This window comes from Tamandua tetradactyla, chromosome 7 (assembly GCF_023851605.1).
Source record: "Tamandua tetradactyla isolate mTamTet1 chromosome 7, mTamTet1.pri, whole genome shotgun sequence".
Lineage (NCBI taxonomy): Eukaryota > Metazoa > Chordata > Mammalia > Pilosa > Myrmecophagidae > Tamandua > Tamandua tetradactyla.
This window is the reverse complement of record NC_135333.1, coordinates 88,681,681-88,698,779: the sequence shown is the minus strand read 5'-3', so window position 1 is coordinate 88,698,779 and position 17,099 is coordinate 88,681,681. Positions and strand designations below refer to the sequence as shown.

At 34.8% G+C, this 17,099-nt stretch overlaps 1 protein-coding gene and 2 long non-coding RNA genes across 4 annotated transcripts in view; 2 read left to right on the top strand and 1 right to left on the bottom strand.

Annotated features, from left to right (window-relative positions):
* LOC143691604 (uncharacterized) overlaps positions 1 to 17,099 on the top strand; it is a 228,276-nt gene that overhangs the window by 116,004 nt on the left and 95,173 nt on the right. Inside the window, exon 1 of one of the 2 annotated variants that reach the window (XR_013179602.1) lies at positions 14,981 to 15,226. The exons of the other annotated variant lie outside the window; for it this stretch is intronic. This is a non-coding gene — a long non-coding RNA (uncharacterized LOC143691604). Of the gene's footprint in view, positions 1 to 14,980; positions 15,227 to 17,099 lie in introns of those variants that run through there. 2 annotated transcript variants of the gene reach the window in all.
* On the bottom strand, positions 3,245 to 12,186 carry LOC143689852 (protein FAM118B-like). Its single transcript, XM_077167946.1, has 2 exons — positions 11,802 to 12,186; positions 3,245 to 3,378 (listed from the first exon to the last, which is right to left on the bottom strand). The coding sequence occupies exons 1-2, from the start codon at positions 12,138 to 12,140 to the stop codon at positions 3,271 to 3,273; spliced, it is 447 nt and encodes a 148-aa protein (XP_077024061.1). The 5' UTR covers positions 12,141 to 12,186; the 3' UTR covers positions 3,245 to 3,270.
* LOC143691605 (uncharacterized) lies at positions 13,007 to 14,337 on the top strand. The gene is made up of 2 exons (XR_013179607.1): positions 13,007 to 13,445; positions 14,232 to 14,337. It is a non-coding gene; the product is annotated as an uncharacterized LOC143691605 (long non-coding RNA).

The window sequence follows — 17,099 nt, the reverse complement described above, 5'->3', positions numbered from 1 at the left end:
TAGTGGGCTAACCCAACAGTCATTTTGTGACCTCAGGCTACAGAGACTGGAAAACTAATGACTAATTTCTTCTGGGAGGGGAAATTTGCTGGTGTTTTAAGGGGGAGAGATTTTGAATCCTCTTGGATGTCAGTGCATATGCAAGAGGAGAACTCATAGGCATTTTCCTTTCCACATTTTTTCTTGTTGAACTTTGTTTTAATGGTCTCAAAATTCTGTGACAGATTTTTGGGCAATATTTTTCCATTTGAGAAAACTGATTTAAAAACCAATCTTGATGCCAAGGGTTATGGAATCCCCTTAATCATAAGCAACCAGCATGAGACTGCAGAGCCAACAGCTAAGCATGATCAGCCCATAAAACGAGAATGATCCTGATTCCTGGGTTATATTTTTAGCTTGCTGACCAAGCTCTAAAACTGTCTGCTTTTTAAATTCTTGTAAAATAAATACAAAATGTTTTTGTAGCCCAAACCACCATTCATAGGACTTTCTGTTACTTTCCACCAGAAGCATTCATGACTGATACATCAGGTTAAGAGTGCGTTCTCTATCCTAGCTTTATGAGTTTTTTAAACCATAAATGAGTGTCATGATAATCAAATATCTTTTTGAGAATAACTTTCAAATAACAGCAGTGAACACTTACATAGTGCTTGTTCTGAGGGCTTTACATTTATTAGCTAATTTAATCTTTACAAAAACCCTTTGAGGCAGACACTATTGTTATCCCTGTTTTACTAAGTATCCCTTTGGAAACTAAGACAGAGAGATAAAGCAAATTGCCTAAGATAACCCATCTAGTGAATGGTAGAACCCAGAGTTTAACCCACATAGTTTGGGTCCAAAATTTGTGTTCTTATTATACTTCTAGTACTAAAAAAATGATGCATGGTCAACAATATGTATTCTTGAATTCTTTTTTTTTATTATCAATAGTCTTCATCATAGAAGAGTGGCCACCAGAGTTGCTTGACCAAATGAATGACAAGTGAATATGAACTAAAGTATTTTAATGTTATTTGCATGCATCACTGTAAAGAGATCACCAGTATAGTTCAATTAACCAGGATTCAAAGCAATTCTTAGCATTTCTTACTCAATTTACTTTCTTAAATTGAGTTTGACTTCACAAATTCATTTATTAGACTAGAATTCTTTGTTCTTTCTAGGATTCATGAGAATAATATCCCTTTCTTAATCCTTACTGAAGCTAGAATTATAATGGGTGAATTAAGACTATTTTTTTCCCCATTTCTTTGACATGTCCTGACTTTGGCCACATTTTCTTCTTTTTCTTCCTCTCCTTCTTTGATCACAGTGAATTTTTTGTTTTCTGTCTTCCAGAAAAAGTTGCATAGAAACACAGAAAAAAAAGGAAACAAGGACTTTATACTTCCATCTCTTCCTAGGTTTTTACGCTCATCTTGTTTGTTCTGTCAGAACCACATAAAAACAATGCGTAAAATCCTTTGGCACTCCATCTAATGATAGATGGTACTGTCAGAGTCACCTGACAAAAGCAGTTATATAAGTCAATGAAAACCTAGATCATCTACAACACAGGGTTTAATGAGAATTGCTTTTCCTAGTGTTCCAGAAGTTGATAATAGGAAATCATGTTTATACTCGATAATCTTTCAAGACACTTGTTCTATTTTTCTATTTTTATACTCTTCATGTATTCATTGGCATCTGGCAATGCCTTTGGAAATACAATGAATTAAAAAATCATATAAGAGATTTTGTAAAGGACGATATTAGTGGCATGACTACAGTCTAACATCAGAGGCTTGTTGTATTTACTACCACCTAAGGAATGTACTTTTCACTGGACAAGTACAGTGACATTTAGTTCATGAATTTAACATTGTCATCTTTATTATCATAGTGATGATTACCATATTCATTATCATCATAATTGTTATATCATTACTAATATTATTTTCCATTTAACAATTTACTTTCTAGTGATTATTTTTTAAAAATCATTGCTAGATATGTAATTAAATGTTAATGAATCTATATAATAAATCTATACTCTGTAATTAATACTATAGCATCAGTCTCCATCAGTATTATCAAAAACTCTACCAACTAACAAATACATCTTTGCAAATATACATGCAAGGGGGTTATATAGATGTTAGCTGTCACGCAAATATGGTGTTTATTTTAGCAATATTAGAGGCCAAAAAAATAAAGATCATGTTGGCAGAGGATTTATGGTAATCAGAGGGGCAGAAATATTTATAGTGTTCACAGAAGCAGAATTAAATAAAAAGAGTGAAATGGACAGAAAAATGAAAACAGAATAGAGTGAGAAGAAAGTGAATAAAGCAATGGGATTTAGAAACCTTAGTGAGAGGCTGAAAACTATTGATTTGATATGAAAGGCAATGGAACTAAATAATGAATAAAATAAAGCTAGGTAGGTTGGAAAAGGAGATATTCAAGGGACTTCACATAAGCAATTTGGGTTTATGGGGGTGGGGATTGTTTGGAAATGTACATCTCTTTTCTTTTCAATTTCATGCCTGAAGAGGCTGGGCCTTGAGAGGGGCCTCTAATTATAATAATCTAATAGTGATTATTATTCCTACAAAATCAACAGCTTTCCACACTCTTAGTTTTTCTTTTCTTTTATTACATAATACAGTTTAAACAAATAGCCTGTGTAATACCATCATAGACTCATCAATTTTGGAAAAAAAACATTATTTTCATGATCTGTTACTCATAGCTTTATGCTGGGTCAAGCTTGAGCCTCTGTCTGTTTGGACCTTTGTTATGCACAGCTGCCTGTTTGAAGAGGTCTAAAATTATCTCCAGGGTGAGAAGGCCTAGGCTTAAATCTTAGTTCTATGTTCTGCTTGTAATGAGTGTAAACTTGTAAATTCCATAAGCCTCAGTTTCTTCATTTGAAAATCAGAAAAATAATTATATATCATCTCAGAGGTTGTTATGAGATAAAGCATAGTGCATGGAACATAGTGAATTACCAATAGCTGATATTATTTTTTTAATATGAACCATGGCTTTGTCCTTACCCACCTGCTGCTTCTCTTAATGGTTTAATATTGTAGTGATGGAGAAACTGTCCCTGCTCACCAAATACTAAGTTTATTCTGGGAGTGATGGAGGCTTTTACCTTGTTTACCTTGTTTAATGTTTTGATAATACTAAAATTACTATGAATTAATGAAAAACTGCATATTCATACCTGTTGTTCAGAACTGCATAGAAACCAGTCACTGTGCCCTTGTGACTTCAGCAAGGTGAAGATTGGAAATGCCACGCTTTGAGGACGGAGGATGCAGTGAGCAGGAGGAACAGTGAATATGTCTCCGAGATGCTTCCCAGTCTAACTGAATCCCACTGTAATGGAAAATAAGAGAAACACAGTCAGTAAAATGACTGCTATTTTTTTTTTAAAAGATAGTAACTATAGTGCCAGCATGCCAGCAACTACCCACATGCCCTTTCTCAATCACTAACCCCTTCTTCTGCCCTAGAGTTAAATATCATCCTGACTTCTAAAGTTATCACTTCTTTGATAATTTCTAATGAAGCAAGTTATATGATATTTGTTTAATGCCGAACTCTAATAACATCACCGTTACATTGTTTGATCATGATGGGTGTAGAATGGTAAATATATTCTGGAGAGTGGGTGTAATTTTAAACATGTGAGTGAGAGTTTTTACCTATCTGTGCTTTGTTTATTGTAACTTTACCTTAATATATAATTTTGTTCTAAATTTAGACCAGCCTTGTTTAGACTAATTTTCCTTAACCATGATTTTGGGTCATTTGTGATGTTTCAATACTCCATTATTTCCATTTAAGTGTACGTTGATTTTATGACCTCTGGGTAGTTTCTAGTAATTTACTGTGTACCATGTAATATTTGGCTCTCTGGCTAGAATTTATTTTTAAATACTTTTATTATTCAACCTTTCTGTATCTTTGTAGAAAGAACATAGATGTTTTTAAAATATTCCTAGGGATAATCTATTTTAATTAGAATATTTTATATATTTATATCTAAGGTAATTGCTGATGTATGTGGTTTCAAATCTACCATTTTAATTTTGATAACTATTTACCCCAGCTTGTCTATATTTCTTCTTTTCCCTCTTGCCCTTTTTATTAACCATCCCCCCATTGGCTTGATTGTCACACATTGTTTTAGTGATTTACTTAGAAATTAAAGATGTATCCTTGACTTGTCTTCCAGGACAACACAAGGAACTTAGAACATTTTAACTCCAATTATCCTCTCCCATGCTATGATTTGTCAGGAAATTTAATTCACTCTGTTTATTATAGTAAAAACCCACAAGATTTTATCATTACTGTTATATATTATTTTTTACATATAGTAATGTTGTATATTAAATACAACAACAATTTATTCATATACCTATCCCTTGCATGGCATTTTATCCCTTCTTGCATCTCTGATCTCATCTGCAATTATTTTCTTCTATTTAAAGAACATTTAGTATTCATTATTTATGGCTTGTGGTATTTTTTTCTCAGCTTTACATCATCTGAAAATTTTTGTTTTTCAATTTTAAGTATATATGGCTGGATATAGAATTCTAGGTTGACAGTTATTTTCTTTCAGTCTTTGAAGGATATTCTATTGTCTTATGGATTTCTTTGTTTCTGTTGCTCTTTAGAAGACAATCTTTTTTCCTTCTGGCTGCTTTTAAGGTTTTCTCTTTGTCTTTGGATTTCATAAGGCCTGCTATTATGTGTCTTTGTGATTTTTCTTTTTATTCATCTTTCTTGGGGTTCATAGAGTTTCTTGAACCTGTGGCTTTATGACTTTGATCAGTTTTGGAAATTTTCAGTCATTGTATCTTTAAATATTGCCTCTGTTCCATCCATCCTCTTTCTCCTCTCTTTCCAGAACTTCAAGAAAAATATTAGTGCTTCTCACTGTTTTGCCTATGTCCTTTAAATTATTAACTGTGTTTTTCATCCTTTTGTGTATCTGTCCTTCATTCTGAATAATTTCTTCTTACTTGTCTTCTAGTTTTATAATTTTATTTTCAGTTGTTTAATCTCCATTGAGGTGATAATTTTGGTTAATGTATTTTCTTGCTGCAGAATTTCCATTTACTTTTGTAGTTTCCATTCCTCTATTAAAACTCTCAATCTTGATTCTCATTTCCTTGAATAGTAGTTGAACTCTGTGAGACTGTTTCTATTCTCTATTTCTCTGGATTTGGGGTATGTTATCTTGTTTCCTCATATGTCCAGTTATTTATGATTGCATGGTGGACATTGATTTGAAAATTGTAAAAAACAATTTGAAACCTAGGATACTTGCTATATTCTCTCAGAGTGAATTTACTTTGTCTTATGGCAAAAGGATAGAGAAAATAAAGACACAGACTAATATTAATCCCATTTCAGAGACTGAAATGATTTGAAGTTAGGCTTTTGTCTCTGAAAAATCTGGCCTATTTCTGGTTTACTCCTACTTTTGTCTGTATCCTTTGGTATCCCAACCCCAAACATGGGAAATTTACCAGTTCTGCCTCCTTGGTAGGTTTGGACTTAAATTTTTATTGCCCTAGCTCCAAGATGCTGTCCACAGTTCTGCTCAGCTTCTAATTTGCCTTGTCCACAATCAGCAGATGATCTGGAGGAAAAAGCCCAAATGCTGGCCTCACCACAAAAGACATGTTCCCATCCTTTGCTAGCTTTTCTAGTCATTTGTAGTGGAAGAGTTGGTTCAAATGATTAGGTTCATCATTACTGAAAACTCTACTTACCCATAATTTAATTTTTATTTAGAAAAATTCAGTTTCTCAAACCAGTTCTTTCCCAGGCATGTTGTGATACATTTAGAAATCCACAAAATTGCAGAGCTTACAGGGGCCAGATAAACAATCTGACTCAGCAGTTCCCATGTTCTCATGTAGATTTTAGAGGCCAGACAAAATTTAGGGAGTGATTTTGTGGACTAATATAAAGTCTCTATCTTTTTAAATTTTGGCAAGTAAGAATATAAAAAGATGACTACTACTCCCAGGGGCGTAAATCTCCCTGCCAATATTGAACCGGACTCCCAGGATGAGCTGGGACTTGGCGTCATGGGATTGAGAAAACCTTCTTGACCAAAAAGGGGAAGAGAGAAATGAAACAAAATAGAGTTTCAATGGCTGAGAGATTTCAAATAGAGTCAGGAGGTTATCCTCGAGGTTATTCTTATACATTATATAGATATCCCTTTTTATTTTATGGGGTATTGGAGTGGCTAAAGGGAAGTACCTGAAACTCTTAAGCTGTGTTCCAGTAGCCTTGATTCTTGAAGACAATTGTATAGCTATTTAGTTTTTACAATGTGATCATGTGATTATGAAAACCTTGTGTCTGATGCTCCTTTTATCCAGAGTACCGACAGATGAGTAAAAAAAATAAGGATAATAAATAATGGGGAGGGGGATAAGGGGTAAAATTAAAAAAAAAAGGGTAGATTGCAGTACTAGTAATAAATGAGAGGGAGGGGTAAGGGGGTATTGTATGTATGAGTTTTTTCTTTTTTATTTCTTTTTCTGTAGTGATGCAAATGTTCTAAAAATGATCATGGTGATGAATACACAACTATGTGATGCTGTTGTTAGCCACTGATTGTATACTTGGATGGACTGTATGTATGTGAAGATTTCTCAAGAAAAATATTTTTAAAAAACAATATTCCATGTATATTCCAATGTGGATGGTACTGAATTCTGATTATACCAGTTCCCATCAGGATTTATCAGATCTGAATGATATCCTGAAGATAAGCTGTTTGACAATCCCACAGCATTTATTTTTTTCTTTTTAACTTTTTTTCTTAAACAGAGAATAAAGAGATTCACTCAGAGATCAGAATATGAAGCGCCCTCTCAGCATCATGGGAAGAGTTAAAAGACTTCATTCAGTGGTCTCAGATTCATTAAGACTTGGTACTTTCTTTAAAAACAGTATGTGGAATGTATTTGACTTGCTTTGAATCTCCACTGTAGAAGTGGAATTATTTTTCACTGTAGCATTTTTGAGTCTTTTTCTTGTTCTTTTCTCTGAACTGTAAAAGTAAGGTCATAAAGGCATTTGGCAAGGGTGGAAGAAGCTTCCATGTTACTAATAGCTAGTACTGAAAAGTTGTTTTCATGTCTCTTTAGCAATTGTAAAACCTTCATGAGCAGATGAAATAGAAGCATTAAATATTTTAATCGATATTCAAAAGGGAGCACATTTTTATATTCATGAAATCATTTAAACTGATTTGAATAACTGAAAGTTTCAGCACATCTAAATGCCCTAATCTCGGAGGGGGCCACCTATATCTAGCTATGGATTGTGTGTTTTGTTTAGAAATCAGTAACTTTCTTACTTGAGCCAATACATTTTCACTTATTTATTCTCATAACAATTTACCATTCTGAATAGATCTTGTAAATACTTGTGAATAGAACGAACACCTTTCATGCCACTGCAGCCACTGGAACTACATTTTTTGGTGTCCTAGAAGCATTATTGGTAGGTTCTAAAGTTTTCTAGACTTTCCTGTCAATTGCAAATAATTGTGATATATTCAATGCTGTGGATGAATGTTCCTTATATTTGTGTAAATGCTTCTGCAAAGGTACTGAAGCTGTTAAGTCGAAACAGTTTGTGGAACTGTGACTCTTTCCTTTTTCCTTTTTCTTTTCCTTTTTTATTCATATTTCAGTCTTTGTAGAACTCATTTTGCTGGCTGAAAGAGTATGGAATAATAAATCTCATGTCATTTTTGTAGGAGAAAAACTATTTGAAGGTATTTTTTGGTTTTCCCTAACATGTCCACTGAAAACATTTGTCACATGCAAGCTCAGAGCTTGGACAGAATTTTTTGTATGTGTAAATTGGTTTAAACACCTGGAATTTTATACAGGTGTTCTCTTATGTTACATATGCATTATGTGCACGTCTGATATTTTCTTCACAACTTTTTCTATCTTATATACATTGCGTAATTTTATTGTATTATTCTTCCATTCTTAATATGTACCACATTCCTGCTCATAACTCCTCACGTCCTTAAATTGTCTGTTTTTTCCCTCCTGGCATGAAATGTATCCATTTATAACTGCCTATTGCCTGTTCTATTAGCATCCAAAATCCAATCCACCACTTCTGCATGCCCTTAGGATACGCAGAATAAGTATAGACCTAACAGTTTATGTTCTAGAACAGCTTTATTTATCTTGATGACTGTTAATAGTTTTTAAATAAAAGACTGAATATTTAAAAAAAAAATTACTATCTATTCTCACCACCATTTTATGAAGGAAAGCTCCCCTCTTTCTACCCTAGAAAAAAAGAAAGCAATAACCTTAGCCTGAAAGACAGTTCTTTAAATTGAATATACTTAGGCTTTAAGAAAAATACACTGTACACTAAAATGTCATTCCTTTTCTCATTTTCCCAAGTATTGGTGAAACTTTCACTAAGGACTTGCATTGATCAGTGGGTTTGTATTTAGGAACTGCTTGTGTATTACTACCTATTCTAGTGGGCTGGCTGCTGGAATACAATATACCAAGAATGGAGTGGCCTTTAAAAAGAGGAATTTAATAAGTTGCTAGTTTATAGTTCTAAGGCCAAGAAAATGTCCCAGTTAAAGCAAGTCCATAAAAATGTCCAAATTAAGGCACCAACAAGAGGTTACCTTCATTCGAGAAAGGCCGATGAAGTTCAGGGTTTCTCTCTCAACTGGAATGACACATGGTGAACATGGTGACGCCTACTAGATTCCTCTCCAGGCCTCTTGCTTCATGAAGCAAGTGCAGGGGCATTCTCCTTCATCTCCAAAAGTTGCTGGCTGGTGGACTCTGTAGTTTTTGTGTCTCTGCTGCTCTCATCATTCTCAAAAAAGGGACTCTCTCTAAAATGTTTCCTCTTTTAAAGGATTCCAGTAAAGTAACCAAGACTCATGTAGAATGGGTGGGGCCATGTCTCCGTGGAGATAATCTAATCAAGTTTCCAGCCTATACTACCGAGTAGGGATTAGAAGAAACAGTTGCTCCCACAAGATTGATTAGGATTAAAACACGGCTTTTCTAGGGTATATAAATCCTTTCAAGCTGGCACACTACCCCTTATTGATTTGTATTATTTCATATTATAGCATTTATTCTGGATTGTAGAACAAAGAATTGTGTTAAATATATATTTTGGCTTTTGGTACACCACATGAACAGCCCATGCAGTGATACTATATTGTTTTATATATGTATTTTAGCTTGTTGACTCTCATTTTCTCATTCCCATTTGCATCATCCCATAGGCAGCAGGACTGAGTTGATCATATACTCGAATTTATATGTAATTGTAATATCCTTGAATATATTTGTATATAATATATTTTGTATATAAATTTGTATATTTATTAAGTATGTAGTTGTTGGGTATATAGCTTTTTTTTTTATGCCTGAATACTATTCCATGAATATACCACGCTTTATTTATACATTCATGTGCTGAAGGACATTTGTGTTGTTTCCACTTTTTTGGCTATTATGAGTAATGCTTCTATAACAATTCGTGTACAGTTTGTATGTGAACACATTTTTCCATTCTTATGGGCATGTACGTAAGAGTGGAATTACTGATTCTTACAATTCACTGTCTAATTTTTGGAAGAACTGCCAAACTGTTTTCCAAAGTGGCTATACCTCTTCACCTCCCATAAGTAATGTAAGGGGTTCTAAGTTCTCCACATTCTCACCAACATGTCTTTCTGATTATAGCCATCCTAGATGGCGTGAAATGGCACCCCATTGTGGCTCTGATTTGCGCTTCCCTGATAACTGACAATACCGAACATCCTTTCATGAGCTTAATAGTCATATGTGTGTCTTCTCTGAAGAAAAAGCTATTCAAGTTATTTGTCCATTCCAATTGGATTGTCTTTTTGTTTTTGAGCTAAAACAGTTTTTATATATCCTTAAGCATATATACACATATATATTAATATATTCTAGACTTTCTTTTCCTTTCTTGATTGTATTTTTGGTGTCTTATCTAAGAAATAACTGCCTAATTCAAGATTTACACCTGTATTTTCTTCTAAGAACTTCTACAGTTTTAGCTCTTAGATTTAAGTCTTTGATCTAATAGACTTAATTTTAGTATATAATGTGAGGTAGTGGGGTTTCATGAGCTCTTTCAAAATTATTAATTCTTTATGCTGCTTTAGATTTGTAACAGTTTGTCTCAATTAAGGGTAAGGGAATGAAAAGAAAAAGTAAAAAACCCTAAGCTTCTGTAATGAGTCATGAACCAGGGTAAAATTACTTTTAACTGCTTATCTTTTAGGTTAACCATTAATGACATATCTTTCTGGTAGTTCTAGGACCTGGAGAAAAAAAAAAAAAACCTCATCCCTGAGAATAGACTTTTTAGTATCCAAGAATTATATTATTTTCAAGGTGACCCTGACTTATTAAGATTTAGAACATGCTTTAGCAACTCAGTTGTCTCCAAATATATCTCAAGTGAATCATAATTTTTAAGAAATTTTTAAAACATGCTAGACACAGAGGCCCTTTAATTATTTCAGAAGTTATCACGTTGCTACTCAACTCAGTTTGATAAAATAAAACAAGACAAAAAATGAGACTGAAATTCTTAATAAATATTTTTGAGTGACTGCCTTTTTAAAATTTTGTTTTGGGGCAGTGCAATGGTGGCTCAGTGGCAGAATTCTCGCCTGCCACTGAATTCTGCCACTGAGCCACCTCAGTGGCAGAATTCTGTCATGGAATTCTTTCAAATAACTTGAAAGCTTCTCATAACATGGAATTGTTATGAGAATAAATAAGTGAAAATGTATTGGCTCAAGTAAGAAAGTTACTGATTTCTAAACAAAACACACAATCCATAGCTAGATATAGGTGGCCCCCTCTGAGATTAGGGCATTTAGATGTGCTGAAACTTTCAATTATTCAAATCAGTTTAAATGATTTCATGAATATAAAAATGTGCTCCCTTTTGAATATCGATTAAAATATTTAATGCTTCTATTTCATCTGCTCATGAAGGTTTTACAATTGCTAAAGAGACATGAAAACAACTTTTCAGTACTAGCTATTAGTAACATGGAAGCTTCTTCCACCCTTGCCAAATGCCTTTATGACCTTACTTTTACAGTTCAGAGAAAAGAACAAGAAAAAGACTCAAAAATGCTACAGTGAAAAATAATTCCACTTCTACAGTGGAGATTCAAAGCAAGTCAAATACATTCCAAAATTTGATTCCTGGAGCCTGCCCATGCCAAAAAAAAAAACTGTTTTGTTTTTCAATTTTTTTAAATTTTTTGAGTCATCACCTTTTAAAAGAACATTAAAAACTAGTCCTACTTTATCTATATGATGATAATATTTCCAGTATTTCTAAGGTTCACTAAAAGGCATGGATGTTAGCGAACATAATTTTTCTAGAAATGAATGTGGAACAAGTAAATGCAAATCAATGATCACCCACAAAAATAATTCTAAGTACATGATAAAGGGATCGAGTAGACTAATTTTTCTACATACAAAGGCCTCAACAGTCATTACACTCACACACCCAACCAAAGGGAAAAGGGGTCAAGGTAACTACACTGAACCTGATCCATCAAGTAACATTTTGCAGAACAGTCAAATGTTATACAAATCGATTAAATAGAAATGAATATCCCTGTTACATTCAGCATGCTCATCAAGGTTTTAAGAAATGTGAAATGCCACAGCACTTAGGAGGATACTCACAGGAGAGAGTTTCTGGATGAGATCATGAGCAAGATGGGCAAGGTTCTTGTCTTCATGGAGACATTTCTGAAATTTCTTGCTCTCCTCATCTTCCAAAAGATCAAAATCAATGGCAGCATCTAGTAAGGCCTGGATTAGCCTCTTCCAGGATTTCAAGGCAGGAACCTGAGGTTCCACCGCAGCACTGATGCCTGTGCCAATCACCAGCACAAGTTCTTGAGGCTTCTTTGCTTTCAAGCTGGGAAGGAGCTTCCTGGGCTTTTTGGTGGGTGGTGCGCCATCACTGAAGAATCCAAAAATTTTTTCTATATCAGAGGCCTGGCTCCCTGTAGAAGCCATCCAGTTTCGGTTCTCCTCCACACGCCACCGCTCCAGCAGCAGCTACCGGCCCGCGCAAGGGTATATAGCTTTTAATTTCCATAAATTTTATTGAGCCTCAGCCTTCATTCTGTTTCTTATACTTGTCATTCAGCATTATGTTTTTAAGATTGACTTCTGTTTTTCTGTATGCATATAGTACATTTCTTCTTGCTGATGTAACTGGTTCCACAATATGCTATCCAACACATTCTTAGTCTGGAGGTCAAAAATCTGAAATGGATTTCACTGGACTGAAATCAAGGGGTCAACAAGACTGCTTTCCCTTCTTGAGGCTCTAGGGGAGAATCTGTTTTCTTGCCCTTTGTGGCTCTAAAGGGCGCCTGCATTCCTAAACACTGTGTTAGTTTGCAAGCTTCTGGAATGCGATATACTAGAACTGGAATGACTTTTAAAAATGGAATTTAATAAGTTACAAGTTTACAGTTCTAATGAAATGAAAGTGTCCAAATTAAGGCACCAACAAGAGGTTACCGTCACTCAAAAAAGGCCTGTGGGTCAGGAATACCTCTGTCAGCTGGGTAGTCACATGGCTGGTATCTGCTGGTCTCCATTTCCTGGGCTCTGTTGCTTTCAGCCTCTTTGCTTCCCTTGGCTCTCTCGAGGTTCTGGGTTGCTTAACATCTCATGGTGATGGCTGCTGGGCTCCAAGTATCTCCAAACATCTGTATCTTTGCTCTCTGCCTGTCAGCTCTGCTTTGAAGTTTTTGTCTGCTCTGTTGTTTCTGTAGCTTCCTGTTGTTTCTGTCATTTCTGACTCACTTGAAAATGTTTCATCTTTTAAAGGATTAAACTAGCAATGTTTCATCTTTTAAAGGATTCCAGGAAACTAATCAAAACTAATCAAGAGTGGGTGGAATCACATCTCCATCTATTCAAGATCGTACCCACAACTGAGTGTGTCACATCTCCATGGAATTAATCTAATCAAAAGTTTCCAACCTACAGTATTGAATCAGGATTAAAAGAAATGGCTGCTTCCATAAAACCGGATCAGGAATTAAACCTGGCTTTTCTGGGATACATAATACTTTCAAACCAGCACACATCCTTCCTCCATTTTTAAAATTTAAAACACTGCATCTCTGTGCCTTTCTTCCATAGTCACATAGTCTCTAACTCTCCTCTCTTGCCTCCCTCTTCCACTTTTAAGGAATCTTCTGATCACTATAGGCCCATCTGCATAATCCAGAATAATCTCCTTGTTTTAAGGTCTGCTGATTAGCAACCTTAATTCTATTTGCAACTTTAATTTCCTCTTGCCATGTAAGTAACATATTCATAAATTTCTGGGATTAGGATGTGGACATCTTTGGGGACGTCATTATTCTGTTACTAAATGAATAAAATAATAGTGCTAATAAATATTTAAGAATTGAAAAATAAATTTGGACAGCAATAGCATTATTTGGGGGCCTAGCTACTCAGGTGGCTGGGAAGTAGATAAATGTTTCAGGCCATGGGCAAAATGAACACTGAGCTCTGGATTCTGATTCTTGGGTTCAACTTTCCACCCAATTACTTATTCATTCTGTTATCCAGAGCACGTTACTTAACTTCACAAAGCTTGTGTCCTCATTGGTAAAATGGAAATGGAGATACCACCAATTGCATAGACTGGTACACATCAATATAAAGAACTTAGAACAGTGCTTGCATAGAGTTCATGTTTAAAATTGTTAGCTATTATTATTAACAGTCAGTAGACATAGATTATAATTGTGGTTTTGTTGCTAACTTATTGAATGATTCTGTGCAAGTTGTTGAACTTCTCTGGGCCTCAGTTTCTTCATTTGTAACATGAAGTTAGATGAGAAGACTTTTGAGGTACTTTCCAGCTCTAAAATTTTATGATTGTGCAGGTTTTAAATAGAATTGCAAACTCCCTTTCTCAAAACCATTTGTTAGGAGAATTTTTCCCTGCAGGGGCAGTGGGGTGGGGGTGGGGAGTCCATTGGGAAACACAATGGGAACCTGCCTGGTAATTTACAGAGCTGCATGGAAAACAGCTGGGGCTGACATTAATGGAATTATCTCTTTATTGTTATTCAGATCCTCAATAAAGAAACTGCAGATTGGCAGCTATTGTGGTTGCTGCACTTTATTTGAAAGACATTCATCAAGACTTTTCATCATAGAAGAGATATTTGTTAAAGGGTAGGACCATCTTCTCCCTAATATTGACTGTGTATCAAAATCTTTTACAACTGCTGTAGTTTGTTAGCTAGAAAAAATGAAAATCTCATTTAAAAAAATAATTTATTAAATAATTTAGGGTTTTTCTTTTAAAATTAAATCAATGCATTAATCTTAATCAAGGGAGTCTTTCAAAATCATTATTTTTTCTTATCTCTTGTCTGCAGATCTTAATAATCTAAACAATATTCATGAGTGCTATCTATTTCAGAATCAAGATATTTGATTAACTATACTCTTTAAGAGCATTGCCTTGAGGAGGCATCAAATTAATGTGTATATTATTTTCTCTACTTCAACTGTATTTAAAGTCTCACCAAATTTTCTTCCTACATCTTAGCTATATAAAAGAAACATACAACTAAGGAAAGGAAATAAATCACTTAGGTGTACAGCCTGCTTTTTTTTTTTAGTAAGAGTATTCATAAGAGAATCAAAATCAGAACATAGATGTATAACCCCCAAATCTCTAAGTGTGTATGACTTTTCAAATTACACTATCATAATAAAACTGTTGGTTTATTTTTAACATATGTTTGAAAATCTGTAGATTTCTTACCTTTTAACAAATTAAATAAATGTGTTGTTATGGGAGTTTTCTTGGTTGGTATTTTCTCATTGCTCCCATGAATAATCTCACTTTCTCATCCATCTTCTTGAGGAAAAAAAAAAAGACGTTTTGATGTGAGGCAGGCTGCCCACTCCAAAGTATCATCCCATCCCCCAGAAAAAAAATTAAATTAAGGATCCCTGAGACTCCATACAAGCAACAATATGGAAAAATTCAAGAAGGCAGTGCCACAGGGGTGAATAGAATCCAGATAGAAATGGCAGGTGCCTACAATCAAAAAGTAAGTGTAATTTATAACATGTGCTCTTGCTGGTCTTTATCAAATGCTGTTAGAGGGGATGCGAGGGTAGTTCAGTGGTAGAATTTCACCTGCCATGCGAAGACCTGGGTTTGATTCCTAGCCCATGCACTTCCCAAACAAACAAACAAAAGAAACAAACAAACAAAAAATTCAACAAATGGTGCTGCAGCAATGGGATACTCACGTGGAAAAAGAATGAAATGCAACCCTGCCGTACAGCACAGAAAAAAAATAATTAAATGCTATTAAAGTTCATTCAACTATTTTTTCCCTCCAAGGCTGAATCACTGCTAATGTTCTTTAAAGAAAACCAGGCTCCATCCTTTGGTCTTAAAGTTTTTCTCATTCCCTAAAAAAAGATAGTTGTACTGGGGAGACTATATGGCTTAAATTATTTTTGGGAAAATAGGTTTTATCTTGGAAGCTTGCTCTTCAACTTACTGGCTATTTGATCTTGATCAAATACTTAATTTCTTCGTGCCATAATTTCCTGTCCTATAAAATTGAGATAATAATAGTACCTATAAACACTAGATAAATGTTAGATAATATTAGTATTGCTTTAAAAAGATATGGTGGAGGGCGGGCCGCGGTGGCTCAGCGGGCAAAGTGCTTGCCTGCTATGCCGGAGGACCTCGGTTCGATTCCCGGCCCCAGCCCATGTAACAAAAAACGGAAAAACAAAATACAAGAAAATGTTTCCCTTTCTTCCTTCCTTCCTTCCTTCTCTCTGTCTTTCCTTTAAAAAAAAAAAAAAAAAGATATGGTGGAGAAGTCTTTCTACATGATGATGCTCTGGTGTAAAATGTCCATGTCTGGTAGGTAGAGAACAATGACGTCAACACTGGGCATTACTGTTGGATCCAGGATTGAGCTAAGTGATGTTAAAAATGAAACATGGTCCCACCCTTAGAGATATGAAAATTTAGTTATGCACATGGAATTATACTGTAGCAAAATTGTGTCAGTTATGAAAATTTATAGAGCTATATATTTATATGTATAATTTTCTTAATGTATATTATAAATCCATTTTAAAAGCCCCAAACAGACAGTTGCTATGGAAATCCTAAAATGTGGGAAATGAAAACATTGACAGCCTAGTTGAAATTAGGGGTTTGACCTAATAACTTATTTTATTTGGAATAATTGCACTTAAAACAAAGTATATATCACTACTAGCCAAGTTACCTTTTTAGATTGCTTCCTAAAGCGGATGTAAACCTACATCATTTTATAAGACAAACAAAGGAACTGGTCTGCTCTGTATCTTTCTGTACTATTCAACCAGGGCCTCTGAGAATACTTCAAGGTAACTCATTTTAATGGGAGGACTATTAAATTAATCTGTGACACATCAAAAGCATGAAAGAGCTTTCCCTCTAGCAGAAATTCTTCAGATACAATGAATGACCTTATCCAACCACATGCCTGTCCCTAAACCAAAAATTGAGTCTACAGGATAGGACTCACATTCACACCCTGGTTTGGGTTATGCCTGCCCTTGTAATATGATGGGAAGTGAGGGCACTGTGATTGACAGTTCCTGGTACAGCATGTTTTGGAGGAGACCGGTTCTTTGAAGGAAGCGACACTGTGAAGACACCTGTTCACATAGTGTGTAAAGAAGTTTGGACATTCTTTTATTGAGATACTTGATTAAATTTTCAAAATGGACGCAAAAGGCCTGATATAAAGATATTTGCTGTAATTTAAGTAGCACTGATGACAGTAACACTGGAGAAGAGCAGATGAGATAAAGAGAAATGTTGACTCACTAGATGCAGAGGGCCAGTGAACCAGAGGAAGGAATCTAGGGTTACTCCCAAATACTATTCACTTTTAATAACTT

Excerpts from the sequence above, each read along its gene's own strand:
- LOC143689852 (XM_077167946.1), bottom strand. The coding sequence starts at position 12,140 with ATGGCTTCTACAGGGAGCCAGGCCTCTGATATAGAAAAAATTTTTGGA. Across the intron at positions 3,379-11,801 it reads TCATCCAGAAACTCTCTCCT|TGGGATTCAGTTAGACTGGG; the intron begins GTGAGTATCCTC and ends TTTCCATTACAG.